Source organism: Armigeres subalbatus, chromosome 2 (genome assembly GCF_024139115.2).
Source record: "Armigeres subalbatus isolate Guangzhou_Male chromosome 2, GZ_Asu_2, whole genome shotgun sequence".
NCBI classification, from domain to species: domain Eukaryota; kingdom Metazoa; phylum Arthropoda; class Insecta; order Diptera; family Culicidae; genus Armigeres; species Armigeres subalbatus.
The window spans coordinates 449,983,143-450,003,830 of NC_085140.1; the positions used below are offsets into that span (position 1 = coordinate 449,983,143).

The 20,688-nt window shown below is 45.5% G+C and overlaps 2 protein-coding genes across 4 annotated transcripts in view; one reads left to right on the top strand and one right to left on the bottom strand.

Annotated features, from left to right (window-relative positions):
- Nucleotides 1-886, bottom strand: part of LOC134218186 (speckle-type POZ protein-like) — a 1,750-nt gene extending 864 nt beyond the window's left edge. Inside the window, exons 1-2 of the mRNA XM_062697094.1 lie at nucleotides 806-886; nucleotides 1-711 (exon numbers count right to left, since the gene is read on the bottom strand). The exon at nucleotides 1-711 is cut by the window's left edge and continues 864 nt beyond it. Of these exons, the coding sequence (XP_062553078.1) occupies nucleotides 1-608 (608 nt within the window). The 5' untranslated portion in view covers nucleotides 609-711; nucleotides 806-886. The remainder of the gene's footprint in view (nucleotides 712-805) is intronic.
- LOC134213731 (klarsicht protein) overlaps nucleotides 1-20,688 on the top strand; it is a 780,975-nt gene that overhangs the window by 225,131 nt on the left and 535,156 nt on the right. The gene's annotated exons all lie outside the window — the stretch shown is intronic.

Sequence of the window (20,688 nt, forward strand, 5' to 3'; positions counted from 1 at the left end):
AATTCTTCGATGACATTGTACTCGAAATCGTTTATCGTTATTTGATTCTGACGGCCTTCCGGCATGTCTGAACTAAGCATGGCTTCGAAAACTGGGCTGTGCGTTGCCAACATGAATCTGTGAGCTTGAATTGGTTTCGCACCAACCATAATGGTGATATCCGTGTACTTGTTTTCTTTTTGCATACTTAGTTGTTTTTCCAATTGAACTGGTTGGGAGATCTCGTATCCCAAGTCTGTAAACTGACACCATATCTTAACAGTATCGCATATGCTCCAGAAATCTTTTCGAATTTTCCATGAATCACTAGATAATATTTTGTTTTCGGCTGTGAATGTGTGGTTAACACTTTTAAAATATTGTTTTTCGCCGTTGTGTCTGGCAGTGGCAAAAGTAATTCTTGATTGTTTTCGATAAATACATTCTTTCATTTCGATACCTAGAGAAAACACTTCACCACATTCAACGTACAATTGCCATTTGTTCCCAAAACTCGAGAACTGTATGGTTTGTTTGAATCCTGCATACCATTTGCTTGATACATTCTTATTAATACACCACAAAACACTACAATATACGCTCGACTGCTGTTCTATGATCAAGTTCATCGTGTTTTCGGCTATCCAAATCAATCAATCGTACCAAGATTAGTTATACCAAGCGATAATTCTGAAAGTTATCTGTTATGTCTGGATAATAGTTGATAGTGTCCTGCAAATGAACAAATTATTTTTTCTTTCTACGAACGAATCTCCAACTCCTAAATCAAGCATAGATAATGAATTGGTCGATTCAGTTGACTTACCAACGGTTGAAATCGTTCAATTTTTTTCTATTCAAGTCAGTTGAATGGATGGCTCGAATGTATGTCGCTAACTGATTACTGCGCGTCTTTATTTCCAATGCCCATTTGGAGTACGTACGTCGTACACCATATTGTGACCGCGCCCTTAGGCTACCAGAATATTGACAATATTGTCTTAACAATCGTTCTTACAAATTTTATATGTCGGTAGAACCTTCCGATTGTTTCCTGGATAACTTCGGATTTAATAGTGAGTGACACACATCATGAAACATGCAGACTCAAGGTGTTTAATCAAGGTGTTTGATTTATAAATTACATATCATCAAACTCACACGTTCAATCTTTTCCATAAAAAAATAACTTGTTTAATTTTTCAAATTTCTTCAATATTTTCAGCAATATTTTGTTACTAGACTCACACGATCAATCTTGTATATCAGCAGTAGTATTATAAATATTTAGAGACGGAAACTGATAACGTACTCGCATGAGCTCACTATAGTGCACTTTCCCTAACTAGATATCTAAAATATCGTTGAGTCATGGATAAGGCGTTGAAATTAACATCGAATAAAAAAAAAATGACTGTAAAAAATATAATGGTCTGCTCAAGTGTTCTTTTCTATTCCAGAAAATACACCGCACTGTCGATAACGCTCTAGTTGTATAAATAATTACGTTTATTGTCTTTGTCTGGATTTTTCTACTTATTTCATAAGAATTTTAATAGCGGACTCCTTCAAAATTTTTCGGGAGGATTTCCTACGAGTTTTTTGGAGGATTTTGTCATTATTTTTTGGGAGGATTTCTTCAGAGTTACTTGGAAGAACGCGTTTTTCTCGAAATATTTCAATCAAACGGTGCACAGGTTGAAGAATTGATCACGCGACGCCTCTGAATAAAAGTAAAACATATTTATTTACTAAATATCCTACAGCATTTAATGATAAATTAGGAAACAAAATAAACTTCCCGAGCCACATAGAGAAGCTTATCGGCCGGTTATGAAATATGTTGGAGCCGAGGGCCGCATCCGGCCCGCGGTCCGTACGTTGGGCAGCCCTGGCCCAAAGCAATGGCTAATAACCGCGTAAACTACGCAACGGTTGCATTTTAACGGTTTTTAGGGCGAAATCATTTTTGGGCGAGTGTGCGAAGCGTTGCGATTCTGTCCGAGAACCTCAAGCGCGATGTTCTCCCGACAGAGTCGCAAACGAGTTGGCTCGTGCATGAAGCCTTGATGGATGAGATTGAAGTATGATTGTACCAACACTGATCTCGCCTCCGTGAGACCACAGGCGCTCGTCTCGGTAGACTTGTCCATTGATGGTACCCGTCGTGATATATGGCTGCCATACCTTTGGGAAGCAACACGTCCTTCGGTTTCTTCGTCACACCGTGGATCGAAAGATTCGGTCAACGCTTGAATAGATTCTTCGGTTTTTATTTGCCGCTGCCTGGCTCCCGTTGGGTCGTTTGGGTTTTCTTGAATGATTTGCTCGAACTGATATCAGATTGATGATCGGCCACACCCACATTCCGTAATCGCCGGTGAAAGGATCGACAGTTGGACACTTTTTGAACGAAAATTTCACAATAATATCGCGCAACATCGATTTTATCATTGTTTATCAAATCATTCTGGAGTGAAGACCTAGAGAGTCCATCACGTCGACTTCCCTCGTACAAAATCAATAGCACCGCATGGTGTCCGTATAGGTCCTTAGAAACCATGCGTCTGATTTACGATTTAGATATGTCAAATCAGATGTTCTAAGGTCAACTGTCATATGATGACTAGTTAGCTACTTTCCATTTAATTCAATCAAGTTTAAATGGAAAATTTAGATGGAAAGTAAAAAATTCTTCTTATGACAGTTGAAGACATTCCAATAAAAAAGATAAATAAATTTTAAAAAATTTAAGAACTTACGAATTTATAAATTTCAAAAATCGAAAATATGTTTTATGTAACTAGTTGTACTGCAAATCTTACGGTGTTCGGGTCATATTGTCCCGGATTTGACATAGCAATATCTCCGGCATTTCCCAGTCAAATTTACATGTTTACATACCCAACATAATTGCCAGCTCATAAATTTTACAAAACTGACCTCAGATGATGATCCTACAGTTGTTTTAGGTTAGGCAAATCATTCTGGAGTTTAGACCTAAAGAAAATGGGAATTTAAAATCCAATATCCACTGGCCACCCTTTTGATTTTATCTGAAAGGCTATTCTATGCTGGAGATTTTTTGCATTGTAGAATATTAAACTTAATGCCAAACGAGCTCGGTGGTCTAGTGGCTACCGCTTCTGCCATTCAAGCAGAGAGTCGTGGGTTCAATTCCTGGCTCACCCCTTTAGCAATTTGTATTTCTATCTCAGTTTTTTTTTGTGTTTCTCGTTCTACCAAAAACAACTCCTGCTGTTATAACATTCCCCACTAACAATTCCAAAACCTCCCGTGGCACCTATGAGAGGCCGTGGAGTTCTCTGCATCTTTGTTAAGTAGGTGTCTAACTAACCATCCTTCCCCAAACTCTTGAAAGGAGGCTTCCGAGCCTCTTGAAAGGAGGCTTCCGAGCCTCTTGAAAGGAGGCTTACGAGCCTCTTGAAAGGAGGCTTACGAGCCTCTTGAAAGGAGGCTTACGAGCCTCTTGAAAGGAGGCTTGCGAGCCTCTTGAAAGGAGGCTTCCGAGCCTCTTGAAAGGAGGCTTCCGAGCCTCTTGAAAGGAGGCTTCCGAGCCTCTTGAAAGGAGGCTTCCGAGCCTCTTGAAAGGAGGCTTCCGAGCCTCTTGAAAGGAGGCTTCTGAGCCTCTTGAAAGGAGACATCCGAGGCCTCTTGAAAGGAGGCCTGAGCCTCTTGAAGGAGGCTCTGAGCCTCTTGAAAGGAGGCTTGGAGCCTCTTGAAAGGAGGCTTCTGAACCTCTTGAAAGGAGGCTTCTGAGCCTCTTGAAAGGAGGCTCTGAGCCTCTTGAAAGGAGGCCTGAGCCTCTGGAAAGGAGGCTTGAGGCCTCTTGAAAGGAGGCTTCCGAGCCTCTTGAAAGGAGGCTTCCCAGCCTCTTGAAAGGAGGCTTCCCAGCCTCTTGAAAGGAGGCTTTCCAGACTCTTGAAAGGAGGCTTCCCAGACTCTTGAAAGGAGGCTTCCCAGCCTCTTGAAAGGAGGCTTCCCAGCCTCTTGAAAGGAGGCTTCCCAGCCTCTTGAAAGGAGGCTTCCCAGCCTCTTGAAAGGAGGCTTCCGAGCCTCTTGAAAGGAGGCTTCCGAGCCTCTTGAAAGGAGGCTTCCGAGGCTCTTGAAAGGATGCCTTTGAGCCTCTTGAAAGGAAGCTCACGAGCCTCTTGAAAGGATGCTTTTGAGCCTCTTGGAGGGAGGCCTCCGAACCTCTTGAAAGGAGGCCTCCGAGCCTCTTGAAAGGAGGCTTCCGAGCCTTTTTAAAGGAGCCTTCCGAGCCTCTTGAAAGGAGGCTTCCGAGCCGCTAGAAAGGAGGCTTCCGAGCCGCTAGAAAGGAGGCTTCCGAGCCTCTTGAAAGGAGGCTTCCGAGCCTCTTAAAAGGAGGCTTCCTGAGGCCTCTTGAAAGGAGGCTTGAGCCTCTTGAATGGAGGCTTCCAGGCCTCTTGAATGGAGGCTTCTGAGCCTCTTGGAAGGAGGCTTGAGCCTCTTGGAAGTAGGCTTCCGAGCCTCTTGATTGGAGGCTTCCGAGCCTCTTGAAAGGAGGCTTCCGAGCCGCTTGGAAGGAGGCTTCAGAGTCGCTTGGAAGGAGGCTTCCTAGCCGCTTGGAAGGAGGCCTCCGAGCCGCTTGGAAGGAGGCTTCCGAGCCGCTTGGAAGGAGGCTTCCGAGCCGCTTGGAAGGAGGCTGAGGCCTCTTGGAAGGAGGCTTCTGAGCCTCTTGGAAGGAGGCTTCCAGGCCTCTTGGAAGGAGGCTCTGAGCCTCTTGGAGGAGGCTTCCTGAGCCTCTTGGAAGGAGGCTTCCTGAGCCTCTTGGAAGGAGGCTCTGAGCCTCTTGAAGGAGGCTTCTGAGCCTCTTGGAAGGAGGCTTCCAGGCCTCTTGGAAGGAGGCTTCCAGGCCTCTTGGAAGGAGGCTTCCGAGCCTCTTGGAAGGAGGCTCTGAGCCTCTTGGAAGGAGGCTTGAGCCTCTTGAAGGAGGCTTCTGAGCCTCTTGGAAGGAGGCTTCCGAGCCTCTTGGAAGGAGGCTTCTGAGCCTCTTGGAAGGAGGCTTGAGCCTCTTGAAGGAGGCTTGAGCCTCTTGGAAGGAGGCTTCCGAGCCTCTTGGAAGGAGGCTGGAGCCTCTTGGAAGGAGGATTCCTGAGCCTCTTGGAAGAAGGCTTCTGAGGCCTCTTGGAAGGAGGCTTGAGCCTCTTGGAAGGAGGCTTCCAGGCCTCTTGGAAGGAGGCTTGAGGCCTCTTGGAAGGAGGCCTTGAGGCCTCTTGAAAGGAAGCTTGAGGCCTCTTGGAAGGAGGCCTGAGCCTCTTGAAAGGAGGCTTCCTGAGCCTCTTGGAAGGAGGCTTCCAGAGCCTCTTGGAAGGAGGTTTCCTGAGCCTCTTGGAAGGAGGCTTGAGCCTCTTGGAAGGAGACTCTGAGCCTTTTGGAAGGAGGCTCTGAGCCTCTTGAAAGGAGGCTTCCTGAGCCTCTTGAAAGGAGGCTTCCAGGCCTCTTGAAAGGAGGCTTGAGGCCTCTTGGAAGGAGGCTTCTGAGGCCTCTTGAAAGGAGGCTTGAGCCTCTTGAAAGGAGGCTTCCGAGCCTCTTGAAAGGAGGCTTCTGAGCCTCTTGAAGGAGGCTTGAGGCCTCTTGAAAGGAGGCTTCCGAGCCTCTTGATAGGAGGCTTCCAGGCCTCTTGAAAGGAGGCTCTGAGCCTCTTGAAAGGAGGCTTCTGAGCCTCTTGAAAGGAGGCTCTCCGAGCCTCTTGAAAGGAGGCTTGAGCCTCTTGAAAGGAGGCTTCCAGGCCTCTTGAAAGGAGGCTTCCGAGCCTCTTGAAAGGAGCTTCCGAGCCTCTTGAAGGAGGCTTCCCAGCTTCTTGAAAGGAGGCTTCCCAGCCTCTTGAACGGAGGCTTCCCAGCCTTTTGAAAGGATGCTTCCGAGCCTCTTGAAAGAAGGCTTCCCAGCCTGTTAAAGAAGGCTTCCGAGCTTCTTGAAGGGAGGCTTCCCAGGCTCTTGAAATGGGGCTTCCCAGCCTCTTGAAAGGAGGCTTCCCAGCCTCTTGAAAGGAGGCTTCCAGGCCTCTTGAAAGGAGGCCTGAGCCTCTTGGAAGGAGGCTTCCGAGCCTCTTGGAAGGAGGCTTCTGAGCCTCTTGAAAGGAGGCTTCCAGGCCTCTTGAAAGGAGGCTCTGAGCCTCTTGAAAGGAGGCTTCCAGGCCTCTTGAAAGGAGGCCTGAGCCTCTTGAAAGGAGGCTTGAGCCTCTTGAAAGGAGGCCTGAGCCTCTTGAAAGGAGGCTTCCTGAGCCTCTTGAAAGGAGACTTCCGCCTCTGAAAGGAGGCTTCCGCCTCTTGGAAGGAGGCTTCTGAGCCTCTTGGAAGGAGGCTTGAGCCTCTTGGAAGGAGGCCTGAGCCTCTTGGAAGGAGGCCTGAGCCTCTTGGAAGGAGGCTGAGCCTCTTGGAAGGAGGCTTGAGAGCCTCTTGGAAGGAGGCTTCTGAGCCTCTTGGAAGGAGGCTTCTGAGCCTCTTGGAAGGAGGCTTCTGAGCCTCTTGGAAGGAGGCCTGAGCCTCTTGGAAGGAGGCCTGAGCCTCTTGGAAGGAGGCTTGAGCCTCTTGGAAGGAGGCTTGAGCCTCTTGGAAGGAGGCTTCCGAGCCTCTTGAAAGGAAGCTTCCGAGCCACTTGGAAGAAGGCTTCCGAGCCCTCTTGGAAGGAGGCTTCCGAGCCTCTTGGAAGGAGGTTCCGAGCCTCTTGGAAGGAGGCTTCCGAGCCTCTTGGAAGGAGGCTTCCGAGCCTCTTAAAAGGAGGCTTCCTAGCCTCTTAAAAGGAGGCTTCCTAGCCTCTTCAAAAGAGGCTTCCCAGCCTCTTCAAAAGAGGCTTCCGAGCCTCTTGAAAGGAGGCTTCCGAGCCTCTTGAAAGGAGGCTTCCCAGCCTCTTGAAAGGAGGCTTCCCAGCCTCTTGAAAGGAGGCTTCCCAGCCTCTTGAAAGGAGGTTTCCCAGCCTCTTGAAAGGAGGCTTCCCAGACTCTTGAAAGGAGGCTTCCCAGACTCTTGAAGGGAGGCTTCCCAGCCTCTTGAAAGGAGGCTTCCCAGACTCTTGAAAGGAGGCTTCCCAGCCTCTTGAAAGGAGGCTTCCGAGCCTCTTGGAAGGAGCCTTCCGAGCCTCTTGGAAGGAGGCTTCCGAGCCTCTTGAAAGGAGGCTTCCGAGCCTCTTGAAAGGAGGCTTCCGAGCCTCTTGAAAGGAGGCTTCCGAGCCTCTTGAAAGGAGGCTTCCGAGCCTCTTGAAAGGAGGCTTCCAGGCCTCTTGAAAAGAGGCTTGAGCCTCTTGAAAGGAGGCCTGAGCCTCTTGAAAGGAGGCTTCCTGAGCCTCTTGAAAGGAGGCTCTCCGAGCCTCTTGAAAGGAGACTTCCGCCTCTTGAAAGGAGGCTTCCGCCTCTTGGAAGGAGGCCTGAGCCTCTTGGAAGGAGGCTGGAGGCCTCTTGGAGGAGGCCTGAGCCTCTTGGAGGAGGCTTCTGAGCCTCTTGGAAGGAGGCTTCTGAGCCTCTTGGAAGGAGGCTGGAGCCTCTTGGAAGGAGGCTTCTGAGCCTCTTGGAAGGAGGCTTGAGCCTCTTGGAAGGAGGCTTCCAGGCCTCTTGGAAGGAGGCTTCTGAGGCCTCTTGGAGGAGGCTTCTGAGCCTCTTGGAAGGAGGCTTCCTGAGCCTCTTGGAAGGAGGCTTCCAGGCCTCTTGGAAGGAGGCTTCCGAGCCTCTTGGAAGGAGGCTTCCGAGCCTCTTGGAAGGAGGCTGAGCCTCTTGAAAGGAAGCCTGAGCCACTTGGAAGAAGACTTCCGAGCCTCTTGGAAGGAGGCTTCCGAGCCTCTTGGAAGGAGGTTTCCAGGCCTCTTGGAGGAGGCTTCCAGGCCTTTGGAAGGAGGCTTCTGAGGCCTCTTAAAGGGAGGCTTCCTGGCCTCTTAAAGGAGGCTTCCTAGCCTCTTCAAAAGAGGCTTCCCAGCCTCTTCAAAAGAGGCTTCTGAGCCTCTTGAAAGGAAGCTTCCCAGCCTCTTGAAAGGAGGCTTCCGAGCCTCTTGCAAGGAGGCTCCCGAGCCTCTTGCAAGGAGGCTCCCGAGCCTCTTGCAAGGAGGCTTCCGAGTCTCTTGAAAAGAGGCTTCCGAGTCTCTTGAAAAGAGGCTTCCGAGCCTCTTGAAAGGAGACTTCCGAGCCTCTTGAAAGGAAACTTCCGAGCCTCTTGAAAGGAGGCTTCCAAACCTCTTGAAAGGAGGCTTCCAAGCCTCTTGAAAGGAGGCTTCCAAACCTCTTGGAAGAAGTCTTCCGAGCCTCTTGAAAGGAGGCTTCCGAGCCCTTTGAAAGGAGGCTTCCGAGCCTCTTGAAAGGAGGCTTCCGAGCCTCTTGGAAGGAGGCTTCCGAGCCTCTTGGAAGGAGGCTTCCGAGCCTCTTGAAAGGAAGCTTCCGAGCCACTTGGAAGAAGGCTTCCGAGCCTCTTGGAAGGAGGCTTCCGAGCCTCTTGGAAGGAGGCTTCCGAGCCTCTTGGAAGGAGGCTTCCGAGCCTCTTGGAAGGAGGCTTCCGAGCCTTTTGGAAGGAGGCTTCCGAGCCTCTTAAAAGGAGGCTTCCTAGCCTCTTAAAAGGAGGCTTCCTAGCCTCTTCAAAAGAGGCTTCCCAGCCTCTTCAAAAGAGGCTTCTGAGCCTCTTGAAAGGAGGCTTCCCAGCCTCTTGAAAGGAGGCTTCCGAACCTCTTGAAAGGAGGCTCCCGAGCCTCTTGCAAGGAGGCTTCCGAGTCTCTTGAAAAGAGGCTTCCGAGCCTCTTGAAAGGAGACTTCCGAGCCTCTTGAAAGGAGACTTCCGAGCCTCTTGAAAAGAGGCTTCCAAACCTCTTGAAAGGAGGCTTCCAAACCTCTTGAAAGAAGTCTTCCGAGCCTCTAGAAAGGAGGCTCTGAGGCCTCTTGAAAGGAGGCTTCCGAGGCCTCTTGAAAGGAGGCTTCCAGGCCTCTTGAAAGGATGCTTCCAGAGCCTCTTGAAAGGATGCTTCCAGGCCTCTTGAAAGGGAGGCTCTGAGGCCTCTTGAAAGGAGGCTTCGAGGCCTCTTGAAAGGAGGCTTTTGAGCCTCTTGAAAGGAGGCTTCCGGGCCGTTCGAAAGGAGGCTTGAGGCCTCTTGAAAGGAGGCTTCCGAGCCTCTTGAAAGGAGGCTTCCGAGCCTCTTGAAAGGAGGCTTCCGAGCCTCTTGAAAGGAGGCTTCCAAGCCTCTTGAAAGGAGGCTTCCGAGCCTCTTGAAAGGAGGCTTCCTAGCCTCTTCAAAAGAGGCTTCCCAGCCTCTTCAAAAGAGGCTTCCGAGCCTCTTCAAAAGAGGCTTCCCAGCATCTTCAAAAGAGGCTTCCGAGCCTCTTGAAAGGAGGCTTCCGAGCCTCTTGAAAGGAGGCTTCCCAGCCTCTTGAATGGGGGCTTCCCAGCCTCTTGAAAGGAGGCTTCCGAGCCTCTTGAAAGGAGGCTTCCGAGCCTCTTGAAAGGAGGCTCGCGAGCCTCTTGAAAAGAGGCTTCCGAGCCTCTTGAAAGGAGGCTTCCGATCCTCTTGAAAAGAGGCTTCCGAGCCTCTGAAAAGAGGCTTCCGAGCCTCTTGAAAGGAGACTTCCGAGCCTCTTGAAAAGGGCTTCCAAGCCTCGTGAAAGGAGGCTTCCGAGCCTCTTGAAAGGAGGCCACCGAGCCTCTTGAAAGGAGGCCACCGAGCCTCTTGAAAGGAGGCCACCGAGCCTCTTGAAAGGAGGCCACCGAGCCTCTTGAAAGGAGGCCACCGAGCCTCTTGAAAGGAGGCCACCGAGCCTCTTGAAAGGAGTATATTGAAAAGAGGCTTACAAGCCTCTTGAAGAGATGTTTCTCACCCTCTTAAAATTAGGCTTCCGAGCCTTCATAGCCTCTAGAATGGAGGTTTACGATCCTCTGGAAAGAAGATTATCGAGCCTTTTGATATGAGTGTTCCGAACCGCCTAAAATTAGATTTCCTAGCCTCTAATAAAGATCGCTAGAAAATTTGAAGAAGATGAAAAAGAAAATTCCGAAGATTTCTTGAAATGATGCTTCCGATCTTTTTTGGAAAAGGGCTTTCGAATTTCTTGGAAGGAGGCGAGCCTCTAGAATCGAGGATTACAAGTGATGCAAAGGAGGTATCTGAGCATCTTGGATGGACGCTTATTAGCCTCTTGAAAGAAAAATCTCGAGCCTTTTGAAGGGAGCTTCCAAGCATCTAACAATGAGGCTTTCAAGTCTCTTAAAAGAAGATTTCCAAGTCTGTTGTCTTTTTCCTCTTTTGTGCTACAGTCCTGATTGTTGTGGACAGAATTGAAAATTTTTCGATTTATTGATTGCCATGCATATCATGTACCATAGAAAGTTTTAGAATAAAAAAATCTCAAAACTTAATAATATAGTTTTATCGGAATTGTGATACATCCGCCATTACGGATTTTTATCAGAGGTACCCCCTGGGGCCATGTACCCCAGGTTGAGAACCGCTGGTCTAAGAGATAGTGATTAGTCCCAAATCAATATATGTAGTAACAGATAAAAGTGATGCTACTCCCATACAACAGTCAAGGCTTGTTTCACCTACGAGTTTGTGCGAATCGCTCAATGCTAATGCTAATGAAGAATATTACAGTCAATGCCCCAATGATTTTTTTTGTGTGGAAGTTTTTCCTTTTATTTTAGAGGCTTGTTGCGGTAGTACGGTTTGCAGAGAATCAACTAATTAAACGCAGTAACCCATATTACCAGTCAATAAGTTGACCTGTCATATAAAGATAGAGAAAAAATCAACATTGGAATTCGATTTAAACTGGTACAGTATCTTCGAAATACTTTATTTTTTCTCTCCCTTGCGCCAATAGTTGGGGTAGTGTTCCAATAGTTGCGAGTCCCATATAAAACCTATGAAATTCGCAACTATAGGAACACGAATAACAAAATACCGCAACTATTGGAACACAGCACAGCACAGCAATTGGAGAATTGATTTCAGGTAACAAAAAAGGATTTTGATACAATTATGGCACGCTCTGGATAAAAATGAAATAATGAGCTTTCGGATGCACTCTCAAGGTATGGGAAATACAATACAGATTAGAAGTAATCGATAAATTAGTGTTGGGACGTGCTTAGTTCCAGGTGCAATCATGTGCACACACAACACTGAAAATGTTTCCATTTTAAAATCATTGATAGGAAATGTATCAGAACTTTTGTTCCAATAACTTCATGCTTTTCTGTCTTTTCACCAGTCAGAACCGGTTTTATTTTTGTAAAGTTCTTGTCTTACACAAACATTTGACGCTAGATTTCTCTCTCATTCTATGACTCTTTCCCTCTATTAGGCTTGAAGCATACATATATTAAGGCAAAATCGATTTCTGTAGGACAATAATTAAAAGTGCATTCGATTACAAAAGAGAGCGATACCCCATGGAGGATTGTTACAAGTTAATCAAACTACATCAACATTTTTACTAATCATGTCAAATCAATCCAAGTAGCCCACCACTTTCCGCTTACATAATTTCCCGAAAAAGCTAACCTTAGTCACCTGTGGGCTCTCATTTGATCGAAATCACATTCCCCTGAAGGGGTTTTCTTTTCACTAGACCAACATATCCATAGAGCGGTGACAACGCCCAATCTCGCAGCCCTTTCATTAATCACCCTTTGATCGCGCCCCAAAATTGGACAACATCAGCCATCTTCGCCGGTGCGTGCGGTGTCCGACGAAGAAAGGCCCTTTCTGTTTCGCGATCGCGCCGGTGTTGACCAAATTAAATTCAGCCCATTCAGATCACGTCGTTTGTACAGTCGACACTTTTCACATCCATCCCACCCGGTCACAATCTCTGGCCGGGGTGGTTTCCGTTTTCCGTGTTATTGGTCGTTATCGTTTTAATGCTGACTAATGACGACAAAATGAGTTATTATGACAGCCGGGTGGAATGGTGCGCGATGATGGCGCTGTCAAAGTGTGAAGAATATCGGAACGTGTAGGGAAGTTGCGCAACCTGCCCTGCGGTTGATCTCTCTCGGATGGAATTCGGTGGAAGACGCGATACAAATGATGTCCATTGAGGAGTTCGAATGGATTTCGAAGCAATGTATTTTATTTTTTTCTGACGAATGGAGATGTTCAGGTCAATTTCACTACCCAAGATCCAACGAATGGTTTCTTGATCCAGAAGTGTGTTTTTGGCAATTCCGAATCATTAAAAGGCGGATCAATAAAAGCGTCGAATAAAACTACAATTAACAATACACTTCTTCTTCTTCTTATTGGCATTACATCCCCACACTGGGACAGAGCCGCCTCGCAGCTTAGTGTTCATTGAGCACATCCACAGTTATTAATTGCGAGGTTTCTAAGCCAGGTTACCATTTTTGCATTCGTATATCATGAGGCTAGCACGATGATACTTTTATGCCCAGGGAAGTCGAGACAATTTCCAATCCGAAAATTGCCTAGACCGGCACTGGGAATCGAACCCAGCCACCCTCAGCATGGTCTTGCTTTATAGCCGCGCGTCTTACCGCACGGCTAAGGAGGGCCCCTACAATACACACTTTTATTAAATTCTACACATTTCTGATCGGTAAGCGAGTGAATACATTTTTACTCGAATTGGCGTACAGGTGTTCTGTTCCCGACCTCAATAATTCATTGAAATGTGTAGAAGCAAATCCAGCTCCCCTTTGCAGAACATCTGTTCCAGAGGAATGCGCTCGTTTGTTCCCCTCGAACATTTTCTATAAACATTGCAAATTGTTCTGTTGCTTCTGCTTATGGAGGGCCACAACAGCCTTCACCAAATTCCTCCTTCACATTAGCATTTTGTGGTTTTGCATATTAAACCTTTCGCTTCTGGCCCGGTTAATTCGCTTTTACCATTTTTCATCTTTCCTTCTTTTCCCCCCGCTCAAAGAGACCGACCTACTCATCATCGGTCGATCGTCGCGACTCTGCAGGTTTGTGAAGTTGCACAACATTCTCAGTACGCCTTATAAAAAAAATCTTTCGAGAACCAGTTCTGACTCTTGATGTTGTTCCCCATCTTCTTGTTTTATATTTTGTGCTGGAGCCTGTTTTTGCACCAATTTTGCCTTTCGTGTCGAAAAAATAGGAAACAAAACCTTCATGCGCCCGGTTCGCTTGAAGACAGGGCGATCGATTTCGCCGTTTTGGGTTTGAAAGCGCAGACCTCGCTGTGGTTGGGTATCCGATTTACATTTGTTATGGACCCCACAAAAAATAATAATAATAATAAAGCAAAAGTAGCGTGGCCAAGAAATACAGTTTCAAATTTTCGATTGTAGCACTCCTACTAAAGCGCTACTGTTTCGCACGATTTTAGTTTAAGACTCGCTTGATGTTTGGGAGGAGTTCTAGTCAAGAATAATGAATGCGAAGGAAAAATGGAACAATGCTTTATGTGGTCTATTGACAATTTGAATGGTGATGGGTTGCTCATGGAGTGGACGTAATTTGAAAGTATAAAAAGATTGTGAAACGGTGTCAAGTATTAAAATTAAATGAGAGGATTGACGGCTTTAATTAGTGCCATTCTCATGTCGTTCCCCGTCTCTGAGCACCTACCCTGAATTTGTTGACATTTGACATCATTTACAGCTTTTTGATTTTACATTAAGGCGGTTCAATTTGATCGTAATCAAGTTAATTTTTCAGTCAGAAACTTTTGTGAAGAAATTATCCGTCAAGTCTAAAACCTTGAATGTGTATGCAATAAATCAACGATTTAAGGGAAAGGCGTTTTTCTATTAAATTAGGAATTATAGCAGGACTGGTACAAAGTCATAATGTAGAATTTTTGTGTATAGCACTCAATGTTATGAAATGTCATCTGCATGTCGTTTGACTAATAATCGAAGAAGAATAAAGACATTTCAATTCCACAGTAAGGTGCTTCGAAAGACATCAAATCAATGTCGAGCTCTCGTTTCTACTTAACCTTCCGGGACTTGCATTGTTGTAAAAAGTACAACACATTGAGTAAAAATTAGATGATGCACCAAACCACCATGTATTCCTCAAAAAATTAGTTCTATATTACTTGAGAAGATAAAAAAAAAGAGATTCGATAAGAGGTTCGGGTAAATATAGCTGATATCCCTGGGCAGCAGGGACTATGTCCAAGGGCTTGACGACTCCTTCCCAGGCCATCTGCGAGTTGTGGTGCCTGCCTAGGATGTGGTGGGGTTTAACAGTGGGCCCTGTTAAACCTCTATTAAAAGCTGCATGTGACTCAATACAATCGGCAACGACCTAGGCGACGAATAAAGGATCACGATTCGAAGCTTGGAACATGGAACTGCAAGTCGCTAGGCTTCGCAGGTTGCGACAGGATAATCTACGATGAATTGCATCCCCGCAACTTCGACGTCTTAGCGCTGCAGGAAATCTGCTGGACAGGAAAGAAAGTGTGGAAAAGCGGAAATCGAGCGGCTACCTTCTACCAAAGCTGTGGCACCACCAACGATCTGGAAACCGGCTTCATAGTGCTGGGAAAGATGCGCCAACGTGTGATTGGGTGGCAGCCAATCAACGCAAGGATGTGCAAGCTGAGGATAAAAGGCCGTTTCTTCAACTATTGTGTGATTGATTGAGTCCAGCCGTGTTGTTTCTCGTTCTGTTCCGATCGTCCGATATTATGAAATTCGTGGGTCGAAATTAATAAAAATTAGACCTGAGTGCGCATAACTTGTTGAACAATCCGGTTTATTACTAGCTCGATCGCCTCGTAAGTTTTTACGTGAGTTTTTCTTCAAAGTTCACACCCAATCGTCATGGAGAAAGACTGCGGAAAGTGCTATTTGTCTGTCGATATTAGTTCAGACTTGTTCACTGTATGTGAAGGGAAATGTGCCAAAACATTTCATGCCGCCTGTGTTGGTGTGACCGAAGTGGATATGTGCGCCCTAGCGAGGAAAAATATTATTTGGATCTGCGATTACTGTATGGTGTTGTTTTGTAGGGCTAGAGAACGCACGAATGTTGATATAGCCACAAACACTCTACTATCCCCATCGGTAGAAGAGAAAATTAAAGATTTGAAATGTGCAGTGAAGGAAATTAGGAACACGCTTGCCCAGGTTGCTTGCAAATCTTCTCCGCTTTCATCGTATCATCAGTCCACGCCAGTATCGACACCCGTACTTCTTGATGGGACAAGTGAAGAGATCGTGTATGCTGAAACAGTAGACTCCCCGTCGCACATCTCATTGCAAACGGCTGACTGCGAAACGTTCTCGCTCTACCTAACTAATATTGACAAGAATGCCACTGAAAATGATATTAGTCAATTGATATCACACTCTCTCAGTGTTCCATTGCCGTGCTGCTCCAATGTGGTGAAACTGGTGCCAAAGTACAGAAGCACTTACGCACTCGATTATGTATCGTTCAAAGCTGTGTTGGATACTAATCTGAAATCGAAAGCAATGAATACATCTACATGGCCCAAATCAGTCAAATTTCGAGAGTTTGTTGATCGGAGAACCGACACTTGGAAACCTCCTGTGTAATCAATTATCAAAAAAAAAGTCCTTTAATGTCCGAATTTTTGTAGTTTATTTTTGAGATTGGCGTTGTTGTAAGTTTGTCATACATATGTTGTTATTTGTATTCTATGAAGATTAGTAAGATACTAGGCAAGATGTAATGTGTAATTGAATCATTTGTGTTAATGTTTTTTCATGAATGAAAATTATGTTCAAACACTAGTGTTAGGAATTCAATAAGATCATTGCAGATCAGTTGAATGTAAACTAATAATAAATAAATAAATAAATAAATAACATCATCAACGTGCACTGCCCACACGAGGGGAGACCCGACGACGAGAAAGAAGCGTTCTACGTACAGCTGGAGCAGACATACGATGGATGCCCACTGTGGGACGTCAAAATCGTCATCGGTGACATGAACGCCCAGGTAGGAAGGGAGGAAATGTATAGACCGGTCATCGGACCGAATAGTCTGCACACCGTATCGAATGACAACGGCCAACGATGCATACACTTCGCAGCCTCCCGCGGAATGGTAGTCCGAAGCACCTTCTTTGCCCGCAAAAATATCCACAAGGCCACATGGAAATCACCTAATCATGTAACGGAAAACCAAATCGACCACGTTCTAATCGACGGTAAATTCTTCTCCGACATCACGAACGAACACACTTACCGCAGTGCGAATATTGAAGCGGCTTAACATTGGGCGGCCACAAGACGGTAGACTAGCCCAAGAATACGCGCAGCAGCTGGAATTGGCACTCCCAACGGAAGAGCAGCTAGGCGCAGCATCTCTTGAAGGTGGCTGGAGAGATATTCGATCCGCCATTGATTGGTTGCACCGCAACCGCTGCACTTGGCACGGTGCCCCCGAATCAGAGAAACGACTGGTATGACGGCGTATCTGAGCAGTTAGTAGAAGAGATGAATGCATGGGCGGGATTGCTGCAACACCGCACGAGGGCGAACGAGGCACGATATAAACAGCGCCATCGTGCTTTCGTGCTGTGCTGTTGGTTCTATTTTCTCTCTTTGCGGAAGGAAGTTTTTAATACTACCCGAAGCTATTTTAACTTCAACAGTGCTTCTCAGCGCTATTTCTACCCACTGATCCCGTTACGATCTTTGCAAGGACCCGTGCCTTCGTTTTACGTTGGACCCGTTTGCGGAAGTAAAATTCCGACAAGCGGTGGTAATCCTGCAGGGACACCGTTCTGGGAAAAAAACCTCTTAGAAGGTCACGTCTCCACGCTCAGCAATGAGCATTAATAAAAACAAGAGGAAGGGGGAGTCTTTGAATTCTCCACTTCCTTCAAAGAAACAAGGTTTCAAGACCGTCCTGCCAAAGCGCGGAAAAAATAGAAGGAAGCTGGAGATAATCTTCTCCTATCTCCTATCCTAATAATTCTTCTCCTATCGAACTGAGCAATCAGTTCGATTTGATTAATGATGAAATTGAGCAAATCGAATCTACCTCTAACCCAGGTGATTCGATTCATGCGAAAAAGCAAAGGATTCCGCCAATGTTGATATCTGTTGCCGAGTTTTCTGGCTTTAGGAATGAGATTTTGAGTAACTTTCAGGGGATCAAGGTTTCATTTCAGATTGCTAGGAAGGGTGACTGCCGCGTTTTGCCGGGATCCTTTGACGATCGCAAACGTCTTCTTCAGTATTTAACTGAGAAGCGCCATAAATTCTTCACATACGACGACAAAACTGAGCGATTGTTCAAAGTCGTTTTGAAAGGTCTACCCTAGTGACGACAAATCACTGGATGAGATTAAAATTGAAATTTCTGAATTACTTGGATTTTCACCAGTCCAAGTAATTAAGATGAGAAAGAAATCTCGCTCTGGTACTTCCCAGACGGGTATTTCTCAAGAATTTTATTTAGTTCACTTTAACAAAAATGAACTAAATAATATGAAAAGTTTGGAAAAGGCTTGTATTATGTCCCATGTCCGTGTTACATGGGAACATTTCCGCAGGCCTGGGGGAAATTTCCAAAACCCCACTCAGTGCCGTAAGTGCCAAAAGTGGGGTCATGGAACCAAACATTGTCACATGGATGCTAAATGCATGATTTGTGGTGGAAGGACGCCTGTCCTGTGAGAGAAGATTCCAATAAATTTAAATGTGCTAATTGTGGGGCCAATCATAAATCCAATTTCTGGGAATGCCCTTCAAGCAAAAAAGTTATAACCTCCCGTGCAAAATTGATGACGGGAAATTCCAATAGGATCCCAGATTCGCCGGGTAAACATATTTCAAACGCTCAAAATTCGCAATCATTTGCTGGTCGAGTAATTCATACCCACCACAATCAACGAACAAATTTTGCGGCGAGAAATGAGACGTTTCACTTCTCACTCCTCATTTCTCGCTTCTCACTGTGAAAAGTACGTAGTGTGAAGAGACAACTCCTCATATCTTACTTCTCACTGTAACAAGTGAGAAGTAAGACGTCTCATTTTTCACATCGCTCTACTGACTTTTCACAGTGAGAAGTGGGAAATAAGTATTGAGGCGTCTCACTTCTCACTCCTCATTTCTCACTTCTCGCTGTAAAAAAAAATAGAAGTGGGCAGTGAGACGTCGCATTTTTCACTGCGCACTACTCACTTTTCAAAGTGAGAAGTGTGAGATTTCTCACTTATCTTTTTTTCACTTCTCACTGGGTAAAGTGAGAAGAGCAAAGTAAGAAGGGAGACGCTTCGCTCTTCACTAATCACTTTTAACTTCTTATTTTTCACTTTTCACAGTGAAAAGTGAGATGTGAGACGTCAAATGACACATTCGGCCAAATGACCTATTCGGCTAAATAATTTATTCGGCCAAATGACCTGTTCGGCCAAATTACTTTTTCGGCCAAATGACAATTTGGCCATATGGAACGGGCTTGGTAGTCATATGGCTACTGCTTCTGCCTCATACACAGGAGGTCGTGGGTTCAATCCCAGGTCCGTTCCATTCTCCTACTTTGTTTCTTTCTCTATATTTCTCATGTTCTAGCAAACGCTAGAACTGGAAATGGACTTCCAAACCGTTTCCATTACTATTCCTATACCTTCAACTTGAGTATTCTAACAGTAATCTGCTAGAATTGGAAATGAACTGTAGAGTTCGTTTTCCTACATCGAATTAGAAATTCCATCAGTTACTTTCTCCTATCTATCACATTGGCAGCTCGTTAACCAAGACGGACCTCTGCCTCTCGAACCTAATCCAAAAATTCCAACAAATTCCGCATGAACTCGTGGCAAGTGCAGAGGTATATTCGGCTTGCAGTGGGCGAGTGATTGCATCATCATTTCCTCTCCCTTCCCTACATTGACTTGCATTCTGACGTGGCAGGCGCCAGTATGACCTTACAAATGAGATCACCAGTACTTGTACATTGAAGATGTGTGCTAGTCCCAAGCAAACATCTGTTGGTTCCCTGTGCAAGAACAGCTGATCTGGTCATAATGGAGTAGCAACTACGAGCAGTCAATCAAAGCTCAAAGCAAGCTCAAATGACAATTTGGCCATATGGCTACTCGGCCAAATAACTTTCGTCAGATCATATTCGGCCAAACAACTTTCGGTCTAGGGGCCTTCAGCCGAACGGAATTCGGCCAAATGGCCCTTCCCCGACGAAATTCCTGGTTCAGACACAAAGAAATTTATCGAAAAAACTATTTGGAAAGCCTGGCAGCATGAATGGAACTCAGCTAGCCCAGGCACACAAATAAATACTATAAAGGAAAAAGTTATTAAATGGACAGATCGGAGGGACGGATTGGCCACACACGAGTAACACACGGTTACCTGTTGATTCGCCATTCCAACTTCACTCTTTACACGGTTTGTAATTTAAGAATAACTATAAAACACATTTTATGAGATTGTACGAAACCAAAATTATGTAAACTATGGCTATAACTGGAACATTGAAACACATCCTACAGGATGACGAAAAAAGTGAGGATAGAGTGATTCGCTTTGTTGGAGCAATAGATTTAGTCAAATTATTATAATAATTGTATAAGAAGACCAATAAAGAATGACGTGAATGATCCATCTGGTTAAAACGTCTAGAAACAAATCAGAAACAATTAGGCAGGATCGCCAAATATCGGGCCCGATTCCGCCGAACGAACCATTGGTTGGTCTGTTCGCCTGCATGTCCCGTTGCGTTGGTTGGCCCGTTGCTAATGTTGAGTGACATTTGTTCAAGGGTGTATTGAATAACTATATCGTGTAGTGTCACAATTTACACTATTGTGTCCAACAAGTTCCGTTCCAAAAAGAAACATTACAAAACATCATTCAACACTATCTGATTACCCTGCCGCGGCACAAAATGCCACCAACTGGCTGCGTTATTTTTAACCTAACATGGTCAAAGTAATTCGATACTTCCTTCTCTTCCCAACAAGACTCGCTCGCTGTAGTGTCATAAAATCTACACAACAGAACCCAACATCATTTCACTTTCGGTAAGTGACTCCGACAAACAGAAACTGCAAGTAAATCACATTACCTTACAGCTCCGATTTCCGTTTCGTTTCACAAACAGCAACAACCACGGAACAAACAACGGGACGTTCTTCGCTGTAAACATAATGATGTTAATTACACGGATTCCTTCACACATAATAAACCGCCATAATCCGAACGTGCGGCAGTCGACGTGACGGTTTCTGGTTGGCCCCATGAAATCACGCGACTTTGACGCGAACCCCCGGTCTTCGGAACTGCTGCACATATTCCCAATGACCGAATGACACATGTAGTATATCGGATTGACATTGACATTCACATAGGCGAACCAATTGAGTCCGGGTGCTGCCACACTGGGTTCGGTGTTGTTTTTTTTTTAACAAACACACGTGACCATAACATGGATAAGTGAAAATGTGATAAAACTGATGGAACGTGTTTCACTTTCAGCGTGCAATGGGAAACCAATGCAATAAGAAGCCACGATTGGAATGCGTTCATGAATCATTTTCTTTGTTTGAAAATTTAAAAAATAATGGAAATATTCAACAAAATAATGATAACAGAAAAATTCTATATTGAATTTGTTTGCGACTTGTTAAAACTAAAAAAGGTAGCGCTATGAACTATAATACGATAAATATCCTGTCATGGAAAAAACATATTTAGAAAACATTGATTTTTGACCAATTTCATCCAATGTGCAAGCGTGCAAGCGAAA